Source organism: Malania oleifera, chromosome 10 (genome assembly GCF_029873635.1).
Source record: "Malania oleifera isolate guangnan ecotype guangnan chromosome 10, ASM2987363v1, whole genome shotgun sequence".
NCBI lineage: Eukaryota > Viridiplantae > Streptophyta > Magnoliopsida > Santalales > Ximeniaceae > Malania > Malania oleifera.
In genome coordinates this window covers 31,929,423-31,954,436 of record NC_080426.1, presented here as the reverse complement: position 1 = coordinate 31,954,436, position 25,014 = coordinate 31,929,423, and the positions used below count along the sequence as shown (strand labels likewise).

General features: G+C 36.5%; 1 protein-coding gene across 2 annotated transcripts; it reads right to left on the bottom strand.

Annotated features, from left to right (window-relative positions):
• Positions 1–16,879: 16,879 nt before the first annotated feature.
• LOC131165714 (uncharacterized protein At1g28695-like) lies at positions 16,880–24,408 on the bottom strand. 2 transcript variants are annotated; one of them, XM_058123723.1, is made up of 3 exons: positions 23,761–24,408; positions 23,255–23,644; positions 16,880–18,992 (listed from the first exon to the last, which is right to left on the bottom strand). In XM_058123723.1, the coding sequence occupies exons 1-3, from the start codon at positions 23,914–23,916 to the stop codon at positions 18,441–18,443; spliced, it is 1,098 nt and encodes a 365-aa protein (XP_057979706.1). In that variant the 5' UTR covers positions 23,917–24,408; the 3' UTR covers positions 16,880–18,440. The 2 variants fall into 2 exon arrangements, with proteins under 2 accessions (XP_057979706.1, XP_057979707.1); XM_058123724.1 differs by having other exon boundaries at positions 16,880–17,556.
• Between the last annotated feature and the right edge of the window lie 606 nt (positions 24,409–25,014).

The following is a 25,014-nucleotide window of genomic DNA, read 5'->3' as shown; positions in this document are numbered from 1 at the left end:
CCAGCAAATCTAGCGGGACCATCCTACAAGATTTGCATGGGCGTGTTTTTCCCCTCCGGCGCGTTTAGTTTGTGGGCTTCATACCCAACTCACTATTCAACCTCACTCGCCTTTGGCGACTGGGTCTGTCTAGTAACTCGTTTACCGACAAGATACCTGCCTCGATCAGCTCTCTATCTAATCTTGAGGAACTCGCCCTCGACAGCAATGGCTTCTGTTGACGCGCAACGATTTTAATTTTTCGATCAACAAAATATATAGCACAAAGAACATTCACATAAAAAATGTAGACGAGAGATTTTACGTGGTTTGATAAGATTGCCTACGTCCACGGAACGTGTACCTAAAGAAAAATCTACTATGAAACGATGGCAATACAATATCTGATCAGACTCTCCCCGATCCCAAATCCCCTGTACACCCTTTCACCTCAAATTAGTGAAGAAAAATTCTTACTAGAGAGAAAGCCCCCTCTAGCTCTCCTTGCACAAAATGACAAGCAATACTCTTTTTCCCATGACTTACAAACATATATATGACACCACACAACCGTTGGATTTAGAGACGATCCAACGGCTATGATAAAAGCCACAATAAATAAATAAATATATATATATTTTTTAACAATCTCCACCTTGGCTTTTAATCACAACCAAACACAACATTCCATCCCCACACTCTGGGATGATCTGTCTATAATCAACAAGAGACTACATTAATTAAATCCAAACAACGCTTGAACTTAGCTAATGTAATAGGTTTCGTGAGCATTTCTGTAGCATTTCCATCTGTGTGGATCTTCAATAACGGGAACTTCCACTTTCAACCCAACCTCTAACTGCATGGTACCGCATGTCAATATGTTTCGTGCGAGAGTGGTAGACCTGATTCCTTGCCAAGTGGATGCACTCTGACTATCACAAAATACGTGTAACCTATTTTGCATAACACCAAGTTCCTGAATTAGTCCAGTTAACCACAAAGCCTCCTTACCTACCTCTGCCAAAGTTATGTATTCAACTTCTGTAGTAGACAAAGTTGTAATAGGTTGCAACATAGCCTTCCAACTAATGGAACCACTAGCCATGGTAAAAATGAAGCCAGAAGTAGACTTCCTCTTATCCAAATCACCTGCATAATCAGAGTCCACATAACCTTGAACATTACAATCATCAGTACTTTCAAACAAGATACCATAATCAAAAGTGTCATGCAAATATCTGAAAATCCATTTCACCGCATTCCAATGCATTTTACCTAGATTAGTCATATATTTGCTTACCAAACTAACTGCATATGACAAATCTTATCTACTACATACCATAACATACATCAAACTCCCTACTACACTAACATAAGGCACAATAACCATATCCAACTTATCCTCAACAGTAGAAGGACATAGTTTAGGAGAAAACTGAAAATGAGCAGCTAGAGGTGTACTTATCGGTTTAGCCTTATCCATATTAAACCTTTCCAACACCTTCTCAATATACTTACCCTTTGACAACCACAACTTTTTCTGTTGTCTGTCCCTTTTGATTTCCATGCTAAGGATATTTTTTAACTGCACCAAGATCCTTTATCTCAAGCTCATCCCGTAACCTACCTTTCAACACATTCAACTCATCAGTATTGTTAGAGGCAATCAACATGTCATCCACATGTAGCATAAGGAACACATATACACCACTGTTAAGCAATCTGTAGTAAACACAACTGTCATAACTGCTTTTAACATATACCCAATCCTCAACATATAAGAATCAAACCTCTTATACCATTGCCTAAAGGATTGCTTTAAACCATAAAGAGACCTATTCAACTTACATATCAGGTGTTCTTTACATTGTTCCACAAACCTTTCCGATTACTCCATAAAGATATCTTCCTCCAACTCACCATGAAGGAAAGTTGTCTTTACATCCATCTGTTCCAGATCTAAATCATGCATGGCAACCAATGCTAACAAGGATCTAATAGAAGCATGCTTAACAACAGGAGAAAAGATTTCATTATAACCTATACCTTCTTCCTGTTTGTATCCTTTTACTACTAACCTAGCCTTATATTTTATCCCTTCTGATTCTGAAGTAGGTTTTTTCTTTTTGAAAACCCACTTACAACCAATCAGCTTCCTGTCATTGGGCTTCTGAACCAACACCCCAGTGTTATTCTTATGAAGAGACTCCATCTCCTCAACCCTGGCTCCAAGCCAACTATCTCGTTCAGAACTCTGAACTGCTTCTTGAAAATCAGAAGAATCTCCACTACTAATAATCAAAGCAAATGCAACTAAGTCCTCAAACCCATACCTAACCGGAGGCTTAACATTCCTCATTTCTCTGCCGATGGTTAGCCCAGTAGGCTCATGCCTATCACCTATCTTAGGAATTTCCTGAGGAACTATAGCCTGTCTCGTTGTATCCTATGCAATAGAATCAACAACAATAGCTTGAGTATTACCCATACCTGAATTCTGAATACTATCCAACTCCACCTAAATAAGTACTCCCGCTGAATTAGACTCCACCTTCTTATCAGCACTCTCCTTCAACATGGCTTTCTCATTAAAGACCACATCCCTGCTAATGACCACCTTCCGTGCCATAGGGTCCCACAACCGGTATCCCTTTACTCTTTCTTGGAAACCAAGAAATACGCACAATTTGGACTTAAGAGTCCAACTTTGATCTTTCTTGTTCCTGCACATGCACATATGATGAACAACCAAATATTCTCAACACAGAGTAATCTACTGACTTTCCTGTCCATACCTCCTCAAGAATCTTTGTATCAATAGCTGCAGAAGGAGACCTGTTTACTAGGTAGCATGCCATACTCACTGCTTATGCAAGAATGACTTAGGCAGATTAGCCTGAATCCTTATACATCTTGCCCTCTCTAGTAATGTTCCGTTCATCCTTTCAGCCACTCCATTTTGCTGTGGCCCATGTGGAACTGTATAGTACCTAGTGATCCCCTCTTCCTTACAGAAGTCAATTAATTGACTGTTTTTGTACTCCAGTTCATTGTCAGATCTAAGAAACTTCACCTGTTTCCCTGTTTGTTTCTCTACCTGAGTTTTCCATTCCCTGAACTTATTGAATACCTCACTCATGTGCTTCAGAAAATACACCCAGACTTTACTGGAAAATTCATCAATAATTGAGACAAAATAAATATCACCACCGTGAGACTGTACCTGTACTGGACCATATACATTTGAATGAATGTACTCCAGCACCTCCTTGCTCGTATGCTTTCCTATTCTGAAACTCACCCTGCGCTATTTACCAAACAAACAATATTTACAGAACTTAAGCTTACAACAAGAATTACCTCCCAGTAAATTCCGTCTGTGCAGCTCCTGCAAACCACACTCACTCATGTGACCCAACCTCATATGCCACAGAGTAGTATCATCTGTATTTGTATCTGAAGAAGTACTAGTTGCAACTCCACCTGTCACTGTGCTACCCACCAGAGTGTACAAATTGTTCCTCAGGTGACCCTTCATTACTACTAGTGAACCTCTAGCCACTTTCAGCACACCGTCCCTAGCTGAAAAAGAGAAACCATAATTGTCCAAGGAGCCCAAGGAAATCAGATTCTTTTTTAGATTTGGAACATGCCTCACATCCCTAATGGTTCTAACCACACCATCAAACATCCTGATTTTGACCGTTCCAATAACAAGAATACCACATGAAGCATCATTACCCATCAACACCGTCCCTCCAGAGATTGGTTCATAGGAGTCAAACCAGTCCCTGTATGGACACATATGATATAAGCACGCCGAATCCAAAGTCTAGGTATCGGCTAAGTAACAGGAACTTGTAGTAACAGCCAAAAGATCCCCATCAAAAACTAATGAACTGCTCTCCACTATAGTAGCCTGCTCAGTCTTCTTCTTGTTCTTTTCCTTTAAATCTCTTTTCCTCCTTAGACAGTCCTTCTTCATATGCCCTTCGTTCCCACAATAAAAACAACCACTCCTCTAGTTCCCATTATTACCCCTGGACTTGGATCGAGATTTCCCTCGATTCCAATTACCCCTGCCAAAACTCTTGCCGATGAACCAAATCCTCATTGAATTTTATTTTTCCATTAGAGGGGGCTCGTACATGTTCTGCCGTACCCCCTGTGAATACTCCACCGGTATGAAAAGTTCTTAGTGTTAGTTGAGTACCAGGTTCTCCAATAGATTGACCTGCAATAATACCTACAGCTTCGCCTAATTCGACCAGGTCGCCATGAGTAGGACTCCGGCCATAACATAATCGACAGATCCAAGATGTACTCCTACAAGTAAAGGAGGTTCGAATAGATATTGGTTGTGCTCGAAAGGTTATGAATCGATCGACAAGTCCAATCCCAATATCTTGATTTCGAGTGGCAATACATCGCGGACCCATATATATATCATCCGCTGTTGGCTAGACTCACCCTTAGCGGCCACCAACCCTTCTCCATGTCCTGGATAATCTGGTTTGTGAAAATTCTCATTCTCCACAATGGCAGTAGTCACCTCATCAACTGTAAGAGTCTCCTTACCTAGCAGTAGTGTGGTTTTCAAAGTATCAAGTGAACTGGGAAGCGAATACAACAGAATCAGTGTTTTATCTTCCTCAATTTTTACCCCAATACTCAGCAACTGCATGATTATTTTATTGAAATAATTGAGGTGGTCTCAAACTTCTGTGCCCTCGGTCGTCCTCAACTGATACAACTGTTTCTTCAAATACAGTCTATTAACTAAGGACTTGGACATATATATATTCTCCAATTTTTTCCAAAACTCAACTAGTGATGTTTCATTCAACACACTGTATTTAATTTTTGGAGTTAAACTTAAGCGAATGGTACTTACCAATTTCATTTCCAGCTCCTCCCATTGATCATCTGACATGGTCTCTAGCTTATTGTCTTTCCCATACAGTGCCTTAATCAGTCTCTGTTGGACCAACACATCCTTCATAGTGCTCCGCCACAAACTGAAATTATTTTTTCCATTAAAAGGCTCCACCTCGAACTTGGCCGTCAAAGTACTCGCCATTTAAATTTTTATTTTCTTTCTCTCTTTTTTTTTTCTCTCCTTTGACATCAACACCTATCAGGATGACGTCAGCGTGACGTTAGCGCTCCATGGGGAGGATCCACGCCTTGTCCCGACCCGTTCCGCTCGACCCGGATCACTGATCCACTGCACGCGCGACCCACACGTGTTCTAGCCGACCCAGATGTTGACTCGCGCCTTGACCCGACGGGTTCCGCTTGGATCCGACCGCAACCCCGCTTCTTTACCCGCATGTCAACCCGTTACGTTCCATACCCGACCCGATTCTGAATCTGGGTGTGTCACCCAATTCTGACATTGTTCATTATGTTCTTCATTCGTGAAAAAAAAATTTTTTCTTCTTCCAAATTTTTTTTTCACACCTTCAATTGAAAAAATGATCCTCCTTCAATTTAAAAAACTCCGAAATAATTTTCCGGCACCTGATCTAAATCCACGTACCTCAATCCGATCTGAGCGAACCGCTCTGATCTTGAGCACTCCCGCGGAAAAACTACAGATCCAAAAAATTTCTTTTGATATGATATGATCTATCAGATCTACACCCAATCGAAACCGTGCTCTGATACCACTTGTTAACGCGCAGCGATTTTAATCTTCTGATCAACAAAATAAATAGCACAAAGAACATTCACAAAAAAAATGTAGACGAGAGATTATACGTGATTAGGAAAGATTGCCTACGTCAACGGAGCGTGTACTTGGAGAAAAATTCACTATGAAATGATGAAAGTACAAGATCTGATCAGACTCTCTCCGAGCCCAAATAGGGGTGAGCAAACAGTCGGTTCGGTCAAATTCGGGTAATTAACCGAATTAACGAAAAAATTTAGTTAAATAGTGTTATTAATCGAACCAACCAAACTGATGGATGACACCGAATCGACCCGACCCAATCGAATTGCCAATTCGAGTAATTCGGTTAACCGATTTTAACTGAAATTATTTGGGATTGATTGCTAGAAATAAAATACAATTATAAATTTTTTTTTAACCAAATCCAGCTTAATTGCTTCTTGTTTTCCTTTCATTTCCTTAAACAAAATACTTTATCCCAACAATTAAAGTTTGCAAGATCTACACAGGCAATAAAACGAAGAATGGTACTCTATCCACAACATAAAGCATTCTTACCTTAAAAACTTTTACATGCTTACTATGTCATCAACCATCGATTGACCTAAAGAAACACGCATGACTTTGTTTATTGAAGGAAAAAACTAAAATAAAACAATATGCTTACATATTGCATTCATATTCATAACTTAGCAAGTGGCAATCATATGCAGAAAGCTCAAAAAAATGTGGTTCTGGGTTTCAATTATTAAAAATGCATGCAATGAGCACGCGTTGATCATCCCACTGAAATTTAATCGATGCATTTGTTGTGAATAGCATTTTAATGAATAAATTTGCATCACTTTTCTGGCTAAAAGAAAATAAAATTACAATTCAGCATTTTTCCACAAAATCAAATGGAAGCAAACACTTGATAATGTTTCAATGGAATATGTTCTCATTGAACTTTCAAGATTTAAAATTTTCAAGCACTAAATATTGCATTCCAATAAAACTAACCAAGAACCAGGATAAATTTTCTCTAGATTTCACCTAATTTTCATGGCTCCAAGGTGGTGTTTGGGAGCATCCATTAAATGTTTTGAAGCTGAATTTAGTAAATTTGAAAGAAAGTCAATACAATTTTATTCTACATTTTATCCAAATCTACACAAATTCAATTTTAATGCCTGAAACTCATATACACCCAATCATAGAGTAATTGAATTTCAATTGGGTGCTTGAACAGCCCTATATCAGTAAACAAATTTGACCTTGATACAAATAGTTCAACAGCTTAGTAATGAACTTAAGTTAAATTCAACGCATCCATCTCCATTCCACTTTGTAAACGTCAAAGCTTTGTCATCTCCAACATCAGGAAATACCAGAATGTTAACTCAAAGCATCATGCCTCCTTCCCAACCGCAATATAAAGGAAAATCAAACATCAGATATGAAAATTTCAGCCAAGAATGAAAAATTACGAAGCAGTGTGAAAATTTCTACCAGAAATTAAAAATGGAGCAGCAAAAATGTCGATAAATGCGAACCCAAAAAACGCAAATAAATATAATAACAAAAGTGAAAGAAGAAGAAGAAGAGGAGGAGGAGAGGAAGAGTTACTGGGTTTGCACGACGAGCTGGTGGCCGCCGAAGCAAGAAGAATGGAAGTATGGAACACAAACGCAGCGACTGGTTGGGGTTTCGGTTTGAGAACGAAGTGAGCTGTGAGAGAGGAGGGTGTGAGACCCCTCTGCCCTTTTTCCCCCCCAAGGCCCAAGGCCCAAGCCCGACTGCCCGAGCCCTTCCCTAACAAATAAAATTTATATTTAAAATCTAATTAATTAATAAATTGATTAATCGGATAACCGAATTATTTTTTATTGCTAACCGAACCAAAACTGATTAACCAAATTTTTGTAAAATCCCAACCGAATCAGGTTTTTTACCCGAACCGAACCAGCCAATTTTGGCCGATTAATTCGGTTTTCCCCGAATTATGCTCACCCCTAATCTCAGATCTCCTGTACACCCCTTCACCTCATATCAGTGAAAAAAAATTCTTTTTAGAGAGAAAGCCCCCTTTAGCTCTCCTTACACAAAATGACAAATAATACACTTTTTTTCCCATAACTTACAAACATATATATGACACCATACAACCGTTGGATTTAGAAACGATCCAACAGTTGTGATAAAAGTCATAATAAATAAATAAATAAAATATATTTTTTAATAGCTTCCAAGGCAGGATTCCAGTGAGCCTCAACGGTCTGATGCGTCTAAAAAGGCTATAACTCCAAGCGAACAAGCTCTTTGGCGAATTCCCCGACTTAATATTTTATTAAGTAATAAAATTAAAAGGGGAAAAAACTCTCCTGTGGGAGAATGAATTCATTTGAAACCATTCATAGAAAGTTTTTTTTGAAAAAAAAATTAAAAATATTTATTTAAAAATAGTTTGACATAATAGATTATAAATATTTTTATAAATAAGTATGAGGATCGAGAACATATGCACAAAATCTACTATAATCGCTAGGAGAATTATACAAGGAGAAGGAAGAGGCTACTGCCTTCAACTCTTCTCTCTCTCTCTCTCTACAAGGATTCACTCTGCCTTGCACACAACACACCACACCACTTTTACAATGCACAACTCTCAGCTCTCTCATAATACAACTCTCTACATGCACACAACACAGCCTAAAGCCCACACAACTCACCACCTTGCCACACATACATCACATATATATACACGTATGGGAAAGGGATAGTCAAACAAGGCAGCTGCAAAGTCAACGTGGTAGGAAGAGTTTTGTGGTCATCCGTCTCCAGTGTCAATGATTGCGACTGGGTGGTGCGGCTGCCGACACCAATACGAGCCACACCCTAACAATCTCCACCTTGGCGAGTATCAACTCCCAAGTCCACAGCTCCACCTTAGTACAAACTTGATCAAGGCAAATCATCATGGCTTGGTTCAAACTTCTGAACCATGCAAAGAGTACCGCCTTCTTCATTGGCAAACCGAACTCGTTTGTTCGTTTTTGACGACGTGCCACTATCATCATATGAGGTCAAACCACCAACCACTGTGATTCCCATCAACAGACATAGCCCACAAAACTCCTTCCCAGTAAATATCATTGAGTCACGTTGGGTCACCGCCATAGCTCCACCTGCGACAGAGATTTGACAACCCTTAGAATCCAATAGACTAAGGGAGATCAAATTTCTTCGCATCCTTGGAACGAAGTTTACATCATTCAGAATACGGACCGCTCTAACAGACGTCTTCAGCTTCGCAGATCCAATCCCTCTGACATCGCATGAAGACCCATCACCGAGTAATACCGTACCGCGAACTTCTTTGAAAGAATGGAAAAATTCTTTCTTAAAACAAACATGAACTGAACTCCCAGAGTCCAAAACTCCTCCATCATCATTTGGACTGCCATGAGCATTCATGTTCTTTCTCATCAACTTTCAACACTCTCTTTTCATATGGTCGTACTTCTTGCAGTATCGACATTGCACATTTCTTCAATTGATTTGTCGATGTAAGCTGCTCGTTGTTACGAGGACCTCATCATCACTATGCCATATGGCATTCTTCGATACATTGACACCATCTCGTGTCTTCTTTTCTTCTTCGTATCATTTTCAATCTTCACAGTCCCTCTTGAAGTACCCTTTTTTATCACACCGGTAACATATGACCTCGCTCGTATCTCCTCCTTTTGATTTTGAACGTCATTGTTTACCTTTGAGCTTTCGATCTTTGCTTCTTCCTTGTCTCTCACTATTAGCCACCAAAGCTTGCTCACAAGACGTCATAATCGACTTTCTTAACGTCTTAGAATCTTGAAGTGATGTCATCACATTATCCAACTTCAAGGTATCCTTCCCCACGAGCAATGCAGTTACTATACCATCAAATAAAGTTGGTAGAGACAAAAAAAAATAGAAGCATTTTATCCTCTTCATCAATTTTTATGCCGAGACTCAACAATTGGGTCAAAATCTTGTTGTAATCATTTATGTGATCAAAAAGACTACTTCCTTCGTTCATTCGTAGTTAATAAAGTTTCTTCTTCAGAAACAATTTATTGGTAAGGGACTTCGACATATACCTTTGCTCCAATATCTTCCAGAGCTCCATTGGTGAGGTTTCGTCTAACACCGAATATTTAACTTCATTTGTCAGACACAATTAGATTGTGCTTCCGTCTTCGTCTCCAATTCGGTCCAATCATCATCTTTGAAATCATCTGGCTTCTTCCCGATCAATGGCTTGATCAACCCTTGATGAACTAAAATATCCTTCACCGTGCTCTACCACAAACTAAAGTTGTTTCGCCCATCAAACTTTTCCACCTCAAACTTTGAAGGGCCAACACCTGTCATTCTACTCCGAAACTCACAAAATGGACACCGCCAATGGCTCTATAACAGCCGAAAACCTTAGAAATGGTTCAATTCGTTCGAAAAACCAACCCGAAATGGCTTTGAAAAGCTCGGTCAAACTTTCGGTCAAACTAGTCAAAAAAGTCAACTCTTTGTTAACTTTAACAAAATATTCCCTCCCTTTACGGAATATTCCTGACGGCATTAATGACCACTGACATTGTCTGCTGGCATGGCGCCACGGTCCCCACTTGCTGGCATGGCAACGGGGTCCATCGTGGGTCTCGGCCGATGATGTAGCATTGTTCAATTGCTGCCATGGCCCGTGCCGACGTGGCAGTTGACTCAGTGCTGACATGGCACCACGTGGCTTGACACTTGTTGACGTGGGCACTAACTCAGCGCTTATGTGGCCGATGACGTTAGCGTCTTCAACCTCCAAACGTACACCGGACTTTCATCGGCGCGTGGGCACGCGTGACGATTTTTCGCGATCAACTATCGGCGTGTGAGAGCGCGTGAGGTCAACAATATTCTTCTTTACTTCCGTGGCACATTTGATATGGATTTGTTTTACCCAAAGGGAGTAAAGTCTGTGTTGAAATGATATGTTGATGTTGAATATCTTTCTAATCTTCATAAAGTTCGATCACAAACAAACTATATTTTTATATGTGGTGATACTGCTATCTCATAGCAATATGTAAAGCAAACAATTACTGCTACCTCTTCAAACCATTCAGAAATATTGGCAGTTCACGAAGTCGTGAATATGTATGGTTTAGAACTATAATCCAACACATTAAAGGGACAAGTGGATTACATTAGAGAATGACAAGCCAACAATATTGTATGAGGACGATGCATCATGTATTGCACAAATCAAAGGTGGGTACATAAAAGGTGATAGAACTAAACATATTTCACCAAAATTCTTTTACACTCATGAACTTCTAAAGAAAGGAGATGTTGACATTTGTAAGATTCGTTCAAATGACAACTCAACAAATTTATTCACAAAAGCATTGTCAACTTCAATTTTCAAAAAACATGTACATAACATTGGAATGCGACAACTTAAGGACATTTCTTAATTGATTGTATTTTATAGGGGAAGTATGAATACTGTACTCTTTTTCTTTCGTTAAGGTTTTGCCCCATAGGGTTTTCCTTAGTGAAGGTTTTAACAAGGCCCATTCATACTGTATAGTCATCCAAGGGGAAGTGTTGTAAAATGTGTATATTATACATGTGGATGACTATCTTGAGAATAGGTTATAACTTTTGGTATGCCCACATAATGGTTCAATATGGAATTGACCGTTGGGATGCCAATATAATATTTGCCTATATAAGGACATGTTTTACAACCAAAATTGAGAAAAAAGAAGATGATTAGCAACATCTAGTTCCTGAAGAACTAGACTACTGAATTTCTGTAACGCCTCGGCCCGTTATACAACCCTTGAGTGCTACTACACATGTATAATACACATGTCTCTGATAAACATACATATACAACCCGCCCTAAATAGGGACATACAAGTATTTCAAAATGATCTGAAATCTCATGCACAACGAAAAACATAAACATCCATATGGAAAATCTAAAAGACATACCAAAGTTTCTAACTGTATTCTCACATACATAAGATCGTACTTAAAACATAACATGTTCTCAAAATCTCCAAAATATTTTGGACTGAGTCTATTACATATACAAAACACTTACATAAGCTAAAATCAAAACGACACTCCAAGTCCTTCTAAAAACTAGGACCGACGTCCTATAGGGCCTGAAACAAAGGTTGCATGTTAGGGTGAGACACTTCTCAGTAAGGTGGAAGATATTACATCAGTGTGTGACCACATGCGTTTATTTCAATTAAAAATAGATACATATAAGGCATATTCTCAATATTGTAATATAGGTGACATATAAACATAATTCCTATGATAGATGGTTTAGCATCATAACAAGTGAGAGTTCCTGAGGTTAGAGTAGGGTACTGGCCCATAGATTGTACGATCCCTTCACCCGGTACTCAAACCCGTGACTTTGCCCATTTTAGTTTTCAAATCATAAATATGCATATTTAGAACACTGTACAGCTTAGATACAATAATAAAAAATGTTAACACGTTCTACCCCTTGGCTTCGGGTTATGCGATTTACTATAGTCTGACTGGTACCACCTGCTCCATTAATCCACCAGTGGCCACTCCAATATCCAGCCAACTATCTCGATACCCACACTGAAAATCATATGTGTGGTTGCACTGTATCTAATATATATAAAGCAATAGAACCGAGCTTAACGTTGAGCTTTTTAAGGCTCTCTTATAACGGTGAGCTTTTTAGGACTCTCATGTAACGGTGAGCTTTTTAACACTCCAATGTAACGGTGAGTTTATTATGGCTCTAATAGTAACAAGCTGCGGTTTCAAATATCATATATACAATTTATGATAAAATGAATTAACTTGTTTCATATTCACAAATCACCAGTACAGTTCCAGTACTTTCACAAACTAATTCAATCGTGTTGTGGCATAAACAGGCACACAACCTCTCGGCTTAACCCTTTTTACGTATGTAGCTCGGTATATAATCGGCACTTGTTTTTCACATTTTTCAAATAGCAAAATGAAACTCCAGTTCTCATAGTTCATATACGTATTTAAACAAATTCACATATTCCATTTCATATCATATGTCACATTCGTTTGGTCAAAAATCCGCTATATAGTATATAACTCAATAAATATCATTTAAATGGAAAATAAGGGGTTCAAGCATCTCCTATGTTAAGATTAATACAAACAAAAAAGTTTTGAAACGTTTGGAGGTCATACGCCAAAACCCTCATTTTTACCAAAATCGTAAAATCGTAAAACCGATATTTTTACTTGGTGAAACTTCACAAATAAGCAGTCATATCATACATATAAACATAAACTAACTTTTTAGTGGTTTAGTTTTCTAAAAATACTGATGTAAACAAATCCCCTTACCTTTTTTTGAATTCCAGAACACGAACTATTCGTCTCCAAAATAGCAAACCGAGTTCTCAAAACCTATAAACCGAAGAACAGTATTTCAACACAATCCTATTTACTACAAATCTACCGAATCAAAAATTAAATCAGACCCTTACCTCGATTTCGAGATAAAATCTAGAAGTCCTAAAAACGAAGATCCAATCCACTATAATCGTAGAGATTTTTCCCCCTAATCCACGTAGTAACGTTGGATTGTGTATTCGGGTGATGAACAGCGAAGGAATCGAAGAGAGAGAGAGAGAGAGAGAGCTTTTGCGATTTCTTAACCCTTAAGTAACCAAAAATGATATTTATAGACCTTATTGACCCGGTCAAACTCGTCAACAAATGGTGACTTCGTCGATGAGCCACATAAGGCTCTTCATCGACAAACCTATTACCTCGTCGACAAACCTTTATCCGATATTTTTCCTGTCAGTCGGGATCTCTTCGTCGCCGAGGCTCTGAATTTTGGCGACGAACTATAGAAGGGCCTTCGTCAACGAGAATCTTGACTTTGTCGATGAAGCCTGCTAAATTACCTCTTTACCCTTTTTCTTATTTTATGAGTTCGGGTCTCTACAATCTCTCCTCCTTATAAAAATTTCGTCCTTGAAATTTATTAACTGTTTATAAGCATAACCTTATCTTATAACTTAGTTCTACAGAAGAGTCGGTAGCCACCCACATAGCGGCTCCGACCCAAGTTTATTACATACCCTCACATAGGGCGGAGGAATACCGTGGTTACAACGTGATGCTTCGGGAGATTACAATACACGTACAAAAACTCTCCTGAAACCATATCTAAAATGACATGAACCACCTATTCAACTATACATACATACAATCTCACTTACCTGTCTATCTCTAACTATCTCTAAATAACCGAGGGTACTTCTGGCGTATTTCTAACTCTAGTTCCCATGAAACTTTCTCCACTGTGTGTTTACACCATAAAACCTTCACTAACGGTATCTCCTTAGTCCGTAACTGCTGCACCTTCTGATCTAATATTTGTACCAGAATCTCTTTGTATTCTAAAACATCATTGATCTCTAAAGGCTCGTAACTCAGCACGTGCGAAGGATCTGACACATACTTCCTCATCACTGACATGTGAAACACGTCGTGAACTTTGGATAGTACTGGGGGTGATGTCACTTGATAAGCAACTAGACCCATCCTTTCCAAGATCTCAAATGGCCCAATTTACCGAGGGCTTAGTTTCCCTTTATTCCCAAACCTCATTACTCCCTTCATCGCAGCAATCTTCAGGAATACCATATCTCTTGCCTCGAACTCTAGCTCTCGTTGGCGAGTATCAACATAACTCTTCTCCCGACTTTGAGCTGCCCTAATTTTCTCTCTAATTAGCTCGACCTTTGCAAAAGCCTGCTGAATCAATTCTGGTCCTAGTATCTGCCGCTCGCCTACTTGATCCTAGTACAATGGAGATCGACACTGACAACCATACAATGCCTCATATGGTGCCATCTCTATACTGGCCTGGTAGCTATTATTATACGCGAATTCCACAAGCGGTAGATACTGTATCCAACTATCCCCAAATCTAGTACGCATGCCCGTAACATATTCTCTAACGTCTGAATAGTCCTATCAGACTGTCCATCCGTCTGCAGATGAAATGACATACTTAATGTAAGTTGTGTTCCCAAGGCATCCCAAAATATCCCTATAATTAACCATGAAATTTTTTTTTTAAAAACCCCATGACTATTCATGTATATTCTAAAAAGTACCACTAATCACTCATAACTTTATTAAAATAATATTTTCAAATATATATTTATTATTATTTTTAAAATTATTTAATTATAATTATCATTCAAAAGCTGTAGAGCACGCATATCAAGCATGCCTACAACTAGTGTGCGTGCTCGTAACTAGTTTTACTAATCAGTGTAGTACTTCACTAGCTTTTAAATATTGATTTGCCACTCAATACTTAGTAGGTCTTAGATGCACCTACATATATAGGATATGATGAGTTGACAACTACCATACTCACTAAATTTACACCCTTTTATTAACTCACCCATAATCTACTTACCCCTTAAAATATCTCTATGCTTTTATTTAGTGAACTAGTTTATAACATGCATTTTGCATGAGAATTGCACGAATTTTTATGAACTATTTTCTCAATAATAAAATTGTAAACTTTATGTTTGGAGAGATCTTGGATTTCAAATTATATTGGATTTAGATAAGATGTGATATAAAATTATATTGAAATTTATTCAACTCAAATCCAAATTCAATGTACAAAAAGACTATCAACATTATGAATTTCTTATACGATGAACGCTTGTTGGTGTTTATGAAGAAATCAAGTACTTAACTATGAAGTTATTATCTTCAACTTGTCTCTTATTTCTATGTGTTAGAAATGCAGATCTTTTGCTTGCTAAAAGTTTTTTTAAAAATAACATTGAGATTTGGAAAGATGACTGTTGTAAATAAATTGTGGTTGCCACCCATTCATTTTTCACCTCCATAAATTATGTATTATCCTTATGTGCTCTCATTTTGATATATACATAAAAAGCTTGAAGTGTGTAGACAAATAGAAAGGATGAAAGAGTATGAGAGATAGAAAGAAAAAAAAAGATATTTTGTATAAAGTCGATTTTAAATCATATTGTAATTCCTCTCAAGATAGTGAAGTTTTTTATCTCATCTGTCCATAGTGTAGGCATAACCGAACCACAGAATTTCTATCTTGTTTCTATTTATTTTTAACATCATTTATAACATGTAACATATTTATATTTTCATAGAAATTTTCTAATAAGTAAATTTTATAAGATACATTGCATGTTAAAATTTTAATGTATAATAATTAATTTGAAAATTTTCGTATGCATAAGAAGTTATTTAATTTGGGTATAATTTTTTTTTAAAAAAATTACTCGTTTATCTCATATTTATGAGTCATGTTTCTTAATTTACAAACTACTAAAAATTTTTATTTAGATTCCAAAATGATAAAATGTTACGTTAGTGAATATGGATTTAAATTTATCTTTTAGAGCTTGAATTGTACTTTACTTTAATGATGTCGTGTAATGATATTAGACACATTTCCTCAAAAGGTTTATTTCTTTTGTATGTCTTTTCAACATATACATTTTACTTCTTGATAGATGGGCTCATATTTAGATTAATTTTTTTATAATATAATATAATTTTATTTTATTAAATTTAATTTCATTATAAATTTTAAAAAGTAAATGCATCTTTATAGACAAAATAATTATACTTTTATTCTAAAATTTAGCTTTTACAAATAAGTTGTTCTCTTCTGATTGATTAAAAGCTCATGCTACTTTGTTAAGACTTTACGTGATAGAAAGTAACTTATCCCAGTTTATGTATTTTTTTGGATTATGAATTCAAATACGAGAGGCACAGCTCACTTCCCACGTTGATCTCATAAAATGCAACACAAATTAATCAATTAACATAAAGAAAAAATTTTTATAAAAAAAATCTTTTTAAAAAAAATTTAATTAGCAAGAAAATTAATTAATAAAATGAATATATATTAGATTTATAAGTAAAAATTTAAGTATACGCATCATTATCATTTTTTCCTTATTTCAAAATTATATTAAAATAAACTTTCACTTTTAATAGTATTTAATGAAAAGAAAATATATTAAAAATAATATTTTTAAAATTTATTATTTTTATTTTTCTCAAATATAAATTTTAATAATGTATATGAAAACTAATTTATTTATTAACAAATCAAAATAAGAAATAACCACTAAATATACTTTTCAATATACATTCAATTATTATTCCTCGCTGATCGAATAAATTAATTAAATAAAAAAAATTAAGCCCACTACCCCTTTTAATTACCCACTTAGCCCTTATTAATTTTTAGGCTTAATCCACGAATTTACACAAGCAGGGTGGCGGTGGCGCCCAGCCCACGGAACCGCCACCGCCGTTCCATTTCTAGCGGCGGCGGCGCTCATCCTCCTCAAATACTTCTTGAGCCGCCTCCACTGGCGGAGGATGGCTCCCAGGTCGGCCACCTTGGCGCGTATGCTCTGACAGCAGTTGGCGTGCACCGTCGTCACCGCCGCCAAGTCCCGGCTGTCCTGGCAGAACCCGCTGAAGTGGAGGGTGTCCAACAAGCGCACGCGCAGCCGCAGCTCCCTGAACGCACCGCCGTTCATTAGGTCGAGGAGCACGTCCTGCTCCTTCTTCCCGGCCGCGGTGGAGTTGTCCTTGGCGGCGTACCACCGATGGAAGAGGGAGACCGTCCGGTTGTTGGATCGGATGTAGTAGAAGCCAGTGTTGATGAGGTGGATCTCCGACCATGGGTCGCCGGTGAACTCGTCGGTGCTGATTTGGAGATCCTCTGTCTCGTTCTTGCTTAGCCTCAAGAATGGGTTCCTCAGCCACAAGCTATCTGTGTCCTGTTTAATTTACAGTAGAAAGACATGATTAGTTATTGAATTAAATTAAATGGGTAATGCTCAATGACACTGCGCCAATGATACATGGCGGCCAATATTTTTATCCAATTGAGTGCAGCCACGTGTACTGCGTCATCATTAAATACAATTCAACGTCAAGGAGCAAGAAATATACAGATGAAAAAAAAATTGACACATTCGCTAACTTTCAATGCTAGTAATTATAGTTGTTCAGATATTACCAAAAATATTCTAATCTTTTACAGTTGTTGGCTCTTAATATTTTTAGCGGGTAATCTTCTTAATTTATCTAAAATAGTTTGTATTTTATTTTCAAATTTCAGTAAAAACATTTACCATTATGGAGTGGGCGACGTTAATCATTTTATCTGAATTAATTATGTTCTATTTGAAACTTAAAAAATATAAGATATCTTGGGCGATATAATTTTTCTAAAAAAAATGTTTGGCAAAAAATATACAAACAGAAAAATTCGCTTTTTCATAGTTGAAAGAAGATTAAGAAAGTAAAATGTTTAATTCAATTAATAAATTTTTATTTTACACATTATTAGTATTTAAATTTTTTATATATTAAAAATATTTTAATTTTTAATAGTATTTGTTGTAAAGAAAAAACAGAATATGAAAATTAAATATTTTTTCTTATATATTTTTATCTTTTTTTTTTCCTAGCAAAATTTTCAAATCAAATAGGAAGTATACGTTAAAACATATTGGAGCAATATTTTGAGAATCTTATTATTTCGAAGTGGGAATACTTTTGCTAGTACGACAATATGTATTTTTATATAAACTTTATTTACTATACCTCATTAATCCAATAAATTAATAAAATAAAAAATTAAGCCCACCACCACCAATTAATTAGCCTTTTTAATCCATGAATTAAGACATGCAGGGTGGCGTTCGCGCCCTCCCCACGGAACCGCCACCGCCGTTCCATTTCTCGCGGCGGCGGCGGTCATACTTCTCAAGTACTTCTTCATCTGCTTCCACTGGCGGAGGACGACGCCCAAGTCCGCCACCTTGGCAATTATGCTCTGGCAGCAGTTGGCGTGCACCGTCGTCACCGCCGCCATGTCCCGGCTGTCCTCGCAGAACCCACTGAAGTAGAGGGTGTCCAAGAATCGCACGCGCAGCCGGAGCTCCCTTAACGCGCCGCCGCTCATGAGGTCCAGGAGCACGTCCTGCTCCTTCTTTCCGGCTGCCGTAGAGTTGTCCTTGGCCGCGTACCATCGGTCGAAGAGCGAAATGGTCCGGTTGTTGGATCGGACGCAGTAGAAGCCAGTGTTGATGAGGTTGGTCTCCGACCAGGGGTCGCCGATGAACTCGTCGGTGCTGATTTGGAGATCCTCTGACTCGTTATTGCTTAGCCTCAAAAAAGGGTTCCTCAGCCACATGATGTCCGTGTCCTGTTTAATTTGAAGCTTAAGGGTCGTCTGGTTGTGGAGAGCATTTCTTGTTTTCTATATTTTAGTTTTCTAAATAATTAAAACATTTTTGCTTGTTTTAAATTTTTTTAATATTTGCATTAAAAAGGTAAAATACAAAGGATGAGAAAGAGTTGCAAGGGAAAATGAATGTTGTAGATTTCAATTAAACCATTAAGCTTGGTTTGGTGTTGAGAAATGCAAGAGGTACACCAATAAAAAAAAATGCTTTATTAATGTGTGCAAATAAATTCATGCTCAAATGCTTAACTCCTAAATATCATACTTCATCAACTTCTTAGAGTTATTAAAAGTTTATATAAATTGAATAAAATTGATACAACTTATATGAGATATGTTTAATTGGTTTCCTTTTGATATTAGTATATATTTATTTTCTTCTTTTGTTTAGTTTGATGTATGGAGTGTTCTTATTGGTTATTATATAAATTTTAAGTATTTTTTTGTTTTCACGATATTCCTCCACCATAAGTAAGAGTTATTAATAAACTTGAGATGAGACTGTTATGTGGATGACTTCCAGCCTTTCTCCCTAGGAAAAGACAACATAATAAATGGACACGAAACACAACTAAAACAAGAAATAGGAGGACAGAGAAGAAAGAAAAGTCTAATAGTCCTTCTCAACTACTACACAAATCTCAAGTAGCAAATTTGTAGGGGAGAGGCAAACTTCTTTTCTCATAAAAGAAGGTACTACAAAAATCCAAAGCATGAGCTACTTTGTTACCCTCAATATAAGAACTTAGTTGGATGGCAAGAGATCTAGATCATGATGTCCTCTACCAAATGTTTGGATTTTTAGGATGGTTTAAAATTTTTGAGTATCTTCAATAATAGTCTTGGAGTCTTCTTCAATGACATTATTTGCATGACAGATGCCCATGTGCCTACATAAGGGTAATAATTGAATCATTTCTAGTCACACAAATACAAAAGCTCTCTCTATATTAGAGACAACACATTAAAGTTAAATTTGATTTGACCCCTTTGAAAGGGATACTAGATGCCTTGGTTTTTGTTTCTGAATCTTGTGATTTGCTTACTTCATTGATCTTTGTGCTCATCAAATGTAGCTTGAGAATTTTCCCTTGCCTTGTTATACTGATGAATTGGAAGTTTCTGAACACAAAAGTAATTGGAAGGGGCCAAAACCTTTTAAGTAGAATGGTTGTGAAGAGGGGCAACTGATGACCAATGGGTGCTCAAAACCAACGCAGGGAGTTAGTTGATAATCTTATAGGAATGACATCTAAGATGAGACTAGTTGATAATCTTATAGGAATGGCATCTAAGATGACCCTTCATAGCATGGTTTTAAGGCTTTTATGAATTTTAAAATTCCACAATTTCTTCCGAGAGAAGGATATATTATTTGTGAACTTGTTATCTTGATCTACCTAATATAATCCAATTTAATAAAAGAAAACACCATTGATGTTTATCCTTTATTGAGCCCCATCTTCTTTCGTGGACTGGAAACTGATATACGATAACATAATGTGTAAAATATGCTCATCAAACATCGATTGGAGTAGGTTGTCATTCCAACATCCTTCTTCTCTTTAAATTAATTCACTAACCTTGGAAGGGTTCAACCTCATTCCCCAGTGTCACAAGCCAAGTTTGTACAAGACATTCTACTTGCTTGTGATCCACTTAAAACCATATGTTTTAAGAATGGGAGGATTTCTTCCCAAACATCTAGCCAAAAAACATGTCAAGACTATTCTAAGCTATCCAAGATATCCAACTAAGAGAAGGTGTAAAGTTGTACCCAACTAAACATCAAAATGGGCATTGCTAAATTATGCCAAATTAACAAAAAAATTTCGCCTAGTGGTCTTAAATTGTGGGGTCATAAAAAAATTCAACATCTTACAATCATGAATACTTAATTGCCAACCAATAATCATATGTCAATTCTATTTATATAAATCATATATGTGATTTTCATTTGTTCAATTTAGTTCTTTTAATTTTTTTTCAAAAAAACCAAAAATCAAACTAGTAATTTTTTTTTTTTTATAACTTCATAAACCAAACAGAACTGATTAGCATGTAAAACTAGTCGATTTGGTATGGTTCAGTTCGGTTTGGTTGATTTTAGCTGGTTTTTCAACACCCTTGTTTTTTTTTTTTTCTCACACATGCTCGATCCTCTTACAAGGATCTTCCAATTAAATCATTAAATTTACTAACGATAATAAAATCACATAATATATATATTTTTTCCATTCGATAAGAATGAATCCACACAGAAATGTGTGGTACCATCATTGGGTTGATCCCTTTCAAATGATAAGTGTTTTATTTTTTATTTTCTTCTATGAAGTAACCTATCTCGATCTAATGGGTCCTCTTTATGACTACATCAATAATTGTGAGAATAATATTACATTGTGATTTAAGATAAGATTTATGTAAGCTTTATTACAACTCAACAAATCTTAAATGTTAGCTACAATTCAACACAAACTTCAATGCCCAACCTAATGCCTGACGCCATTGGACTAAGCTATATGGAATCTATTAAATGCTAAATCAAGTTCATTCAAAATATACCAAAAATGAAAATATACTCTACAAATCAAAGAATATTGCCTAACTTTTACGATTTGTATGGATCAAAAATTTTATTTGAGAAAATAAAAGAAAAAAAAAAACTCATATTTCATTGTATCTTCCTTCTATATTAAATACTATTAAAAATTAAAAATTATTTTAATATGTCAAAAATCAAGAAAAATCAAATATTAATGATGTGTAAAATCAAAATTTTATTTATAGAATTGGTATATTTTTTTATTTCTTTCACACTTGATAACTAGTGAATTCTTTGATTTTGTATACTTTTTTCTAATATTTTTTTCAAGTTCCAAATGTAGCCTAAAAGAAATTGTAATTCATCCATTTCTTCTCTAATATGTGAACACTAAGATTTTTTCCTTTCTGATTCTCTTAAATAATTCAGCCGTAATTAAAGAAGATTAGGCATAAAACTATCATAACCTTTTGCTAGAATCTATTATTCCGAGTCCTCGAAGAATTCCAAATATTACACCCCAAAAAATATCCATAATGAAATAATAAACAAAAATGTTGGCTGCTCCATGGGAGTAACTAGGGCTTCATTTGGGAAACTTGGTCTCTTAAGGGTCACTTTCTCTCTAAGCCCTTGTTTTCTTATAGTAACATTGCTCATTAGGGTAAGTCATCAACTGGGTTATGGCACTAAGTCCCTTAACCTATAGGGCACCGACACAAGTACACAAACATCTTGCCCTTAAACCCAAACCATTCCTTCTAGTTAAGAACCACCGACCCCAAAGACGACAAGAATAATGTGACAAAACCCTAATTTTTTTTTTTTAAAGAGATAAAGTCAAAGAGAGATAGAGACATGACAAAGAAGACCATATGTTAAAAGACTACGGGTAACTTTCAGTGTTGGGATTTGGTTCCAATAATTTAAAAATTGATGCCCACCATTAGCACCTTTCCTCACATAGGACGAACTCCCAAAATGCCTCCAAAAAATTTTCCCGAGAAAAAAAGTTAAAAGCACATGGAAAATGATTTGCTTACGCGTCAACTTCCATTGGTCGTCATTTAAAGTGCAACTGCTCTCGTTTATACCATGATTTAGTGCAAACCATCCAAATTAAGAGGTGGTATTCTCGTTTTATGTAAAATTTAATATATCTAGATTACAATTTTTAATTAAATATTTAAGTATCTGAATTAAATATGAATTTTCATTATTTAGTTACTCTAAATTTGAATTTGAGTAAATTTAAAATATATGTAATATAAAATTACATTCATTTAAATTTAAGTTATACCCAAATGCAACGTTAGAGTTATCCGATTCCGAGAAAAACACGGCATCCAAATGAAAAAAATAAATAATAATCTCTTATTCGAGTCCTCTACAAAATTTTATAATACATCTTTTTCAAATCTATTTACGAACTTTTCATAAAAAATAACTAAAAATTTCTTATTTTGTATTTCTTTCCATTTTTGAATAAATTTGTGGGTGTGTGTTTTGCATGGTGTGAACTACTCTTCCTAACTATTAATCTTAGTCAGACGGTTGATCTAACCCGCTCACTCCGTTGAAAAAGAAATCTCAAAGATAAAGAGATGACGATTTGACAAAAGAGGAAATTAAACCCAACCAAACAGAGCACTATAAAATGCAGAAGAAAGGCGCGTACCGTGAAGACGAAGTTGTAGCCTCGTCGGAGAACGTCGGAGAGGAACAGAGTCCTTTGCCACATCATCTTGATGAAATCCTCCGACATGTAAAGCTTCTCCCCACCGAAATCCACCCCCTCCGTCTCCAGCCGGTAACAGTGCAGCCGCCGGAACTTGCACCGGCCGTACGCCGTCTGGTCCATCGCCACCACCAACAGGTGCTCCACCAGCTCCTGAGTCCCCTCCCCCACCCAGAAGCTCTCCAGGAACAGATCCAGCATCGCCGCCCTGCCGTCGTCGCCTTCCGCGTACGCCCTGTTCACGACCGCGATTATTACGGTCTTATCCGCCGTCGCGGCGCTTCTCAGGGCCTCCTCCAACTCGTCCCTCGGGTAAATTTCCGCTGCGACCTGGGATTAACCGACAATCGATCAAACGAAAAAAAAAAAAAAAAAAGTAACGCAGTTAAGAGGAATTAATGGGGGGAAATCAGAAATTAATGAGGGTTTTGGATTTGAGTTCTTACGGAAGATGGGTTTGGGAGTGAGCATTTGGGGTCTTGGAACGAGAGGAAGAATGGTTTGGAGACGAGAGAGAGGCATATGCAGATGGAGAGAAGGACGGCAGCGACGAACAGGGAGAGAATTGCAGGGCTTCCGCTGGAGCTCTTGGGGAAATCCATGTGGGTATCCTAGCTCGCGTTTGTTTCTTTTATAGGTGCTGCCAGCAGAAACAGGGGAATAGTGTTTGCAGAGGCACAGAACAGGGGAGTAGAGTTGCAGGGGATAATAAATCTTGGCTCTTGGGGCTCAGAGGCAGGGGAAGGGTTTTAATTAGGTAGGAAGGTCATGCAAGCTGCCTTGGCCCTTGGTTGGGGCTTTCCATGGTGGTCCATTCCAACGCCAAAGTCCAGAGAGACAGAGAAAAATAAAAATGGAAATTAGAGAAAATAGCAATTTGATCTGACCGGGAAACCTACTGATGATTTCAGAATTTTGATTTATGGAGAGAGAAAGAGAGAGAGGGAAATTTGATTGACCAGATGAGAGCTGCAAATGGTTTCAGATTCCAGAAGGGGTGATGTACGATTACTAACAGCTCCCCTGCATTTCAATTTTCGTTGCTTATTTTCTTTTCTTTTTTTTTTTTTCTAAAAATTTGATAAGTCAAAAGTTTGGTGGTTGATATTGATGGTTAAAAATTATGAAAATGGATATAAAACTCTAAAACAAAAATTTAAAATTAAAATCTAACGCCCTGTTTGATTAATATTTATACAAATAAAGTAGATTTAAAACTTGATGAAAGAAATGCTCAATTTTGTCATTAAATTAAATAATAATTTTAAAATATGGTTAAAATACTAAAAATATAAAATTAAATATCACAATAAAAATAATATTGTTATAATAATTTTACTTAATTATTTTATTCCAAAATTTACTTTGAAAGAGTAACCTTATTATCATACATGACAATTCAAGAATAGCAAAAAAAAAAAATATTTCATAAATGACATTATTCTAATTTTTAAAAAATGGTGAAAATTTTCATTCTAATTGTATTTAAATTCATCTTATCATTTTACTTTAATTTTAGTTAAAAAGCATTTACTATACAAATAATTTAATCCAAAAAGTTAAACTAAATATTAATATATCCTAACCTGTTAGCTCGGGTTAAGATCTTTTTAGTGACACGCCTAACCCTCTAATCAACGGCGTGCATATTATTACATTTAAAAATGCTACTATCAAAACATTAGTTTTCTTCAATAATA